This window comes from Cyprinodon variegatus, unplaced genomic scaffold, assembly GCF_000732505.1.
Source record: "Cyprinodon variegatus isolate N-32 unplaced genomic scaffold, C_variegatus-1.0 Scaffold275, whole genome shotgun sequence".
Lineage (NCBI taxonomy): Eukaryota > Metazoa > Chordata > Actinopteri > Cyprinodontiformes > Cyprinodontidae > Cyprinodon > Cyprinodon variegatus.
In genome coordinates, this window is record NW_015150728.1 from 471631 (window position 1) to 479872 (window position 8242).

Consider the following 8242-nt stretch of genomic DNA (forward strand, 5'->3'; position numbering starts at 1 on the left):
TATAAGGTCAGTACATCTCTGCAGTACAAGTGAAATAATCCAAGTTAATCACTGTGTAGTCTTCCTTTAGTGCTCTACTGTGTAGATATTTTTCTTTTCTAAAGGAAACATATTCCAGGATATAACTACTTTTTTATGCTCATTTGTAATATATACACCCTTTTTATATTGTCTGTTGTATTTCCATCTCTAATGACATCTTGCTTTAACTCTGCCCTTTGTATAAGTTACTGGAACTAGAATTTCCCTGAAGGAGTATTTATCCCAAGGGATAAATAAAGTTGAGTCTAATGCTCATTTTTAATGCTTGTTCACATTACGGTCAGACGTGCATCAAGAGCAGCTTTGATGCTCCTGAAGCACATCCATTAAAGTGTGCCCAGATGTGTTCAATGGCAGAGCTTTGCTATATTAGCTGTTATAAGAGGGTAAAAAGTAGTTTGCACTGTCACTGAAAATCCCCTTCAGCGGCAGCCTCTGGCCCAGTCGCCTCTTCAGGGCGCTGCATGACCTTTTGCTGTGCCTTGATGCACGTCAACCGTTGACTTTGCATGTAAACTAGTTGCTTCTGCTGCCTCTAAGGCCTGCAGTCTGAATGTAGCATAAATCTTCTCAATAAATATTGAGGGTGTGGGAAAAAATTTGTTTTGTCGATGTATCGTGATTTTTGGCTCCCTGATATAATATCGATATTTCAGTTCCTAATATCAACTTGGAAAAAAAAAAACAAATATTTTACCTAAAACAATGAGGGAAAATGGCCGACAGCACTATGGAGCACATTTGCTATATAGTGCTATTATGTAATCACAAAAGTCAAAACGCCACCAACACAAAACTTTATTAAAAATGTGTACACATAAATTACATTACATAAAATAGTGCAAATAGACACTCTTAGATTTGAGAACTCTGCTTAGAAACTTTTGACACTAATATGACTCCATAAAAAAACAAAAAACAAAACAAAACAAAACAACAACAAAAAACTAGCAATGCAGGTGAATGATGTCCAACATTAGTGTTCTGCTGCCAAAGTGTTTACTGTCTAACAAGTTAACAACGTTGGCTTGATGTAGTTTGGGAACCTGCCCCCCCCAACAATCCAGCCCCAGAACTCAAAGAAGGAGCTCAAATTTCCTCTCAAGCTTTTTAGGCAACTTGTCTTTGAGCCAAAAATGGATGAAATCTTCTTTGCCTTAAAGAGCCATTGATCCCATTTTGCCATGGCAACCATTACATGGAGACTAGGCAAGATGCTGAAGCAGACCTCCCTCCTCATTGAACTGATTTAGCATTAACCATCCTGTGGGTGCTGCCTTCACAAAATTAGATGCATCTGAACAGGTTAGGGTCGCAGGGAGGACTGCATATTGGGCCAGACAAAGGTTACGGCTCAGGTGGGCTTTTTAGTGAAAAGGAGACATTTCCATAGAAACAACATTAGTACAAAATATCTAAAAAATAATAATAATATTAAGTGTACACCAAAATAAAGCAGACATGTAAAATAAAAATCCACATAAATACTAAATCTCTTACACTTTAATTTCAGCATACTTCATTTAAAATCGTTTCCATGTCTGCTTTTCACAACAAATCAACACAAAGCAGCTTCTCTAAGACTGGATTTTTGCTGCCGTCTTGCCAGACGTGAAAAAGTGTTAGTAATGCCAACTGGATCTCAGCTGGTACTGCTGCTGTCTGACAGAGGCTGAGGAAGCAGCCATAGCTGAGGGGGAGAGGGAACAGAACCCAGCCCTCCTCAGAGCCCCCCTGGGCTACAGACTGAGAAGCTGGATACGTTCCATCATTCTGCTTCAGGCTGAGGATAGCAGAGCTATGAGGACATCTTCACTCATTCCCTCAAGGTCTACATTCATAGTTTTACAAAAATGAGTAAAATCCAGGCTTGGTTTTGGTCGTCCTCGTTCTCATGTGTCCCGTCCAACAGCAGCGCGTCTTCAAGGCAATGCTTCACCACTCAGCTGGACCACCAGACTCCCACTTGACTCTGACTGGATGAGCAGCAGGCCGTCATGTTTCCCGGCTGTAGTGGGCTTGAATTGGACAGGTAGTCTGACATAATGCTGGGATCTAATGGAAAAGAATGACAGTTTTTAGACGAGGTTTTGACACTAATGGAATAACACAATGAGACGTGTTGGCACTAGATGTTTGGAACTGAAAACGGAACTTCAGAGATGATAGACATGCGATGAATGAACCGATGTAAATGAATGGATCAACGGTGCATCACAAAAGCTTTTCTCCACCCTTTAACTTTGCATCTACCAAAGAATGAAAAAATTAAGAATACTTTTTATAGATAGACCAGCAGAGGATTTTCCCTGTATGGCCACTGGCTACTTTGTGCATGCTCTATCGATTCATCAGTGCATTCAGCAGCGCTTTGAAAACAGGTGAATCGCCAGCATTGCTGCTCCCTCGTTAATGCTTTGTCAGATTTATTCATTTGTTTATATTTACAACTGTTCTTTGTGTTATTTTCTTCATGTAAATAGAAGAAAAAGAATCCACAGCACCAGTGGTTCCCAAAGAAGGTGGTTGCAGTGACATAAAAAGCCAAAGTTAAAATGGTGACATATTTTTGGAGGTAGTTTAGTGATTTAAAGGATATTGTAGCTCATTTCAATGCAATCTGTAAATTACAGTAGTTGACTTTTCTTTGTTCAGCTGTTTCAAAAGTTGGTTGAGGGATGTGAGGGCAGAAAAAAACATTCTTGTAAAGGAAGGGCAGCAGGAAAAGTTTTGGAGCACCATAGTAAAGCTGATGACAGAATAATCTGTATTTGCCTTGGAAAAACCGGATGAGTCCATCTCTAGATTTTATGCTTTAGTTCTACATTAGAGGGCAAGAAGGAAAAAAACCTGAAACGTTAAAAATCTATTGGTATATCAATAAAAGTTTTGCATTTGTTAAATTTATTGTAGAGCATCAATACAGATGAATATAACTACATTATATTTGTCATTTTTAGATGTTAGTCTAGTTGGAAATCTGAGTGCAGCTGTGATGAGACAGGCTGAAAGTTTTGGTCCATATGCATAGTTTTGTGAAGCACTGCGTGACTTTAACCATCTTATTTCTGCAGGATGTTTCAAAATCCTGTTAGGTTGATCACCCATATCAGAACCACCATGATTATTTAGAAAGGAACTTATTGGCTCGACTAACAGTTTTCAATGTAAAAACATGAAAAACAAGAATGAAAACAGACATTTCTGGACCTGCAGAAATCCTGATAAGAATCACTAGATGCAGACAAGGCCACCGCACACCAAAGGTCACAACAGGGATGCGTGATGTGTTCAGGTTGGGTTTGTATGAGCATGCTTTAGTAGACATGAACAAGGAGGTTTCCCATCCGCAGCCCATAGAGCCTCATATCACCTAATAACTCCCCTATTAGCTACGGAAGAGGATTAGGGCGAGTGGAAAAAAGAGGTTGATTTATAAACCTGATTTTTTTTATTCTTTTGAGTTTAATATGAGGAAAAAGTCAAAATTCTGACTTTGATCTCAGAATTCTTAGAATTCCATGACACAGAAAAGTCTGAATTCTGAGATTAATCTCAGATTTCTGTGAAAAAAGTCAGATTTTTCTGTGAAAAAAAGATTTCTGTGAAAAAAAAAGTCAGATTTCTGTAATCTTGCACTGCAAGCTGGAGTGTCATGAGATCTGATTTTTCAGTCTCACAACAAATTCTTCTTGAAAGACTCCCGCTAATAAGTCAGTCTCATAACAAGTGAGTCAGGCCAATGACATCAGTGGCCAGCAGTGATTTTTGGGAAGGGACACGTAGGAATGACGACAGTCAGTTGGGTCTTGACTGGGTATTTTAAATATGGCTACAATAGAGGACCCATCAAAACAGCGACAATTTCTGGTTTAAAAAAGGAGCAAAGAGAAGCACTTTGTGCAATTGTAGATGGGAAAGATGACTGTGCTTGACAGGATCTGGTAAAAGTTTGATTCATCAGCTCGATCCGCTAGTTGTGAAAACACTCAAGCGGCTTATTATGGAAGGCAGGTACTAGCTGGCACGTCACCCAATCAGTTCCAAGCATTGTACTAAACATCCCTCATTTTCACAGACAGACTGAACAGCAGCCATCCCAGAATGATAACGTAGAACTCAACTCAGTTCTACACATATGAACACATATCGGTACTACTGCCAGGTTAATAAGTCTGAGGTTAAAGTCAGAATTCTGACTTTTTCATCCATTAAATATATTTTTTTTTTCCACAGGCCCTAATCCTTTTCTGTAATTGGCCAATCCCATTATGCTCGGTACATTTGAAGGCGGCAGCCCCTCGGAGTCGCTTCTTTGACAGAACAGCAGAAGTTTCAGTCCCACACTCAGAAACTTTACCTTTGTGCTCCAAACACTTCAGAGAACATCCATGGGGAGCATTCACCATCAGAAAATAATGGTACAAAGTTTTAAAAAAACACTTATTGCAGCTAACCATCATTGTCCATATATTTGAATTAGTAGCATTCAGAAAAGCAGAAGTGAACAGAAAACAAAAAGATATTAACAGCTGACTGAGACCCTTTTAACACCGGAGCAAAACCCGTTAAAAATCAAACGCAGAATGGAGACTCACCTTAGGGAATACTCGAAATACTTCATGTGGAAGGGCTCTTTAGGTTTTACAAACCTCAGCTGCAAGTCAATTAGAAAAGCAGCACATCAAATCCATGCAGAGCAGACGGATAAACGGTTGTTACTCATCAATCAATATGCATCAATATAAACACTAAGTTAGTCATGCTGGTTCTCAGTCAATTGGCTATAAAGAAAAACAGTGGGAGGCAATGTAAATAGCTTGATATTTGTTTGACAGTCTGATTCAAGGAGTTTTATAATCTAGACTCATCTTAGATAAAAGTATCACTGCTTCTCATAGGTCAGCTTTTGCTGCTGTAGGCTGAATCTGCAGCTTACCTCATGCGTGTCGGAGGAGCTGTTCCGGATGTTGACCTTCAGCGTACTGGACTCCCCCACACGCGTGTCTGGGAAGGTGTACAGATCCTGGGGGGAATAAACACCCCTATGCACTCCTTCCTCCAGGCTGAAACAAAATCCTAAATGTTAATGACGTTTCTTTGACCCCTTCTTCTAAACATCGAACCCAAAAGTCATTTAGTTATGTGTAATTTTTCTGGCTGTGCTTCCAGGCAGCTGAACTCACCCAGACATCTTTGCTCTCCTCGCTGTGGTTTCTGTTCTCACCAGAGAACAGTTTCCTTCCTGTGGTCCTTCCATTGCTCCAGATTTCACTCCCTTCATAACACAAGGGCATGACACAAGTTTTGCTGTTTAAATATTTAGTTTAAAACAAAAAGCTATGTTCCTTCTCATTTAGCATTGCACAAAAAAAGGAAATAAAGCATCCTTGCTGTTATATATACTGCTTCATTAATATTGTTGCTCTAGAAATCATCAAAACAGACAAAAAGTTCAAGGCTGGATTCAAGGCTACTCTTTCATACCAAACAAAGAAAAATTATTTAGAAACCAAAATCACAAATAAAAAAAACAAAACCAGAAAAAAAACCCGACTTTGTATTTGGAAAAAAAAAAAAGAAGACTTTATCTAATCCTCAAATTAAGTTTAAAGTTTAGGGTAACATGATTGAGACTTTAACTGAGGAAACACCTGAAGAAAATATGGGCTTAATTGGATTTTTGTGCATTTTACAATTTAAAACAATATATGATATTTGAATCATGTTAGAATATGAATACATGTTACATACACTTATTTCACTCAGAATCAAGTTTATTTCCAAAAAAGGTTAAAAAAAAACAAATCTACTGGACTTTGTTTCCAAGTCTGAAGATGTTTTGCTTCCCATTCAGGAAGCCTTTTCAATTCAAATGTCAGAAATAGTGTTGAGTTGGAGGCTTTATAGACTGGACCAAAATTAAGTCTCGTTTTGGCTTAGAAAACATGCAAATTGAACCAGACTAACAGGTCCGCGCTTGAGGAATGGGGATCGTTTGGGTTCTTTGTAAGCCTGCAATACCCCGTACCTGTCTATGTCTCTGAAAGGAGGTTGTTAGAGGGAATTGTTGGCCTGGCACCATCATTCAAATGTCTTTATTTGACATTTGAATTGAGAAAGCTTCCTGGAGAGGTGGCGAAACGTCTTTAAATCTTGGAAACCAAGACCAGTGGAGTTTTTTTTTATTTTACAGAATTTAATGACATTTCAACTAGTGGGAAAAATTGCAGTGGGGAATATAAAAATAAAGTTTAATCAACCAAAACTTTTGTGACCGCCATGTAGTACCTCCAAGGACCACTAGGGGTCGTGGACCCACTGTTGAAGACCTCCGTTATAGAGAATAAGCAGCAGCATTGAGTCTATAATCATCTTCAGATCAATCATCTTAAATCATCACTGTAAAATGTGGTGCATAAATCAATGGATGAGTCCTTACAGATCCTGAGAGCTGAAAGCGGATGGTGGATTTTTGCTGAGGCTCAGACACCGGGTGGCACTCCATGTCCCAGAACTGAACGTAGGTCCCTCTGTCTCGGGGGAGGAATGTAACGGGTACCTGAACAACACAAACAGGAAGTTTTCCTGTGAAAGGAAATCTCTAAGGGACTCGACACACTGTTGTGTTTTAGGTGTTAGCAATGAGCTTTTGATATTCAATTGTTTGATTTATCAGGTTTTAAACACTAAAGCAATCAATTATTTTTTTCTTTGTAACCAAAAGACGCATGCAGTGCATGCAGGTCCGCTCCCTCCATCTGCTATCCATCATTGTCTCTTTTTAATAAAGGTTTATTTTTGTTTAAACTGAGACTTGCGTAAAATCTGTCATCACTGCATCATTCATTTAAGGTATAAAAGGAGGATCTTTTATTTCCTGGTGGATCATCTAAAAATGTGGTCCTCCTTACTGTCAACCATTCTGGTAAAATGTTTACGTAAGGCCGTCCTACATCCTGCGTACATCTGTTGTGAGCTACAGTTTCAGACGGTCATTGAAGCTCATCTTTCCCACCACACTTTGAAAATGGCTGAGGGTCATAGGAGAAAAAGTGTATACGAAGTGTATGAGAAGAAAAGAACAGCCTCAGAAGAGGCAGATATATCGCAGAACTTTGCGCGGAGAGTTCTCCTCACAAAGCATTATAGGATTTGCTGTCATAGCGGCCCGCAGTCGCCATAGGCTGCCGCTACCCGACAGCGACGACTAATAACAATAGAGCAGGCACCATGCAGTAGAGGAGGAGTTACATGACCAACGGGGAGCAAAAAGCAGTGATCATCTGTCCGAATGGTAAGTTAACTGATTTCGCTATAAAGTCCACTATATAGTCCCCGCTCTATATAGTGATTTTGGGATTTGGGGGTTAGAGAGGAGATTTGGCCACTTTTAATCACAGCGTGAATAAGGAGAAATGGGCTCGTGCACGCTCTGGCACACGTTTAATAGGCGTTCCCTCTCGGGAACGGGTACAGGGTTGTGCATTTGCATTTTTTTTTAAAGCTGGGTGCTTTAAAGAAAATGGTGAAAATCCTCCAAATATGTTAAATGCAAGTGGAGGAATAATAAGGTTTAAGAATTGACCCAAAAATATCAAAAGAAACCCCGATCACTTAGACTGATGTCAAAGTAATCGGATCAAACATAAAAAAAAACTGAATTTGTCCATTTCTATTCCTAGGATTCTAATAGCAGATAAATTTTCTTTTTTTATTCTTCATTCTCAAACTGCTAATAAAAAACAACAACAACTGAAATGTTCAAAATAACGCTGTCTGGTTGGGAGGAAGTACTTACATGCATCTTCTCACGGGCCCCTAGGGTCCCCGACACCCTGGAACATCTGAAAGCCGTGTATGTGGCCCGGTAGACCTCCTCACTGTCATCGACTCCCTTAAGAGCAATAAGAAAATGAACCTCCAGTAAATATTAGCCATAATTGATAAAGGATAACTCCCAGTGGGGAGATAAAATTGATAACTCTGGGGCACAAACATACATTCTGGTTTCCAAACGAGGACAATCAGCCAGTTGATAACTGTAGACTTAAGCCTCTTTACCACTATAAATAGCATGCTAACGTGTTTTTCAAACATGGGTTGACCTGCTAACAATCGGCATTTGACTCCCTTCCCATAGGCAAAAAAAGCTGAGTCCAACCCCTACCTGACAGCTGTGTGTCTAGTGATACCAACA

The 8242-nt window shown here is 39.5% G+C and overlaps 1 protein-coding gene across 1 annotated transcript in view; it reads right to left on the bottom strand.

Annotated features, from left to right (window-relative positions):
- Window positions 1–838: 838 nt before the first annotated feature.
- The window catches only part of cep192 (centrosomal protein 192kDa), a 57673-nt gene continuing 50269 nt past the window's right edge, over window positions 839–8242 (bottom strand). The window contains exons 45-50 of the mRNA XM_015383073.1: window positions 7844–7963; window positions 6485–6604; window positions 5229–5320; window positions 4982–5108; window positions 4641–4699; window positions 839–2097 (exon numbers count right to left, since the gene is read on the bottom strand). Of these exons, the coding sequence (XP_015238559.1) occupies window positions 1965–2097; window positions 4641–4699; window positions 4982–5108; window positions 5229–5320; window positions 6485–6604; window positions 7844–7963 (651 nt within the window). The 3' untranslated portion in view covers window positions 839–1964. The remainder of the gene's footprint in view (window positions 2098–4640; window positions 4700–4981; window positions 5109–5228; window positions 5321–6484; window positions 6605–7843; window positions 7964–8242) is intronic.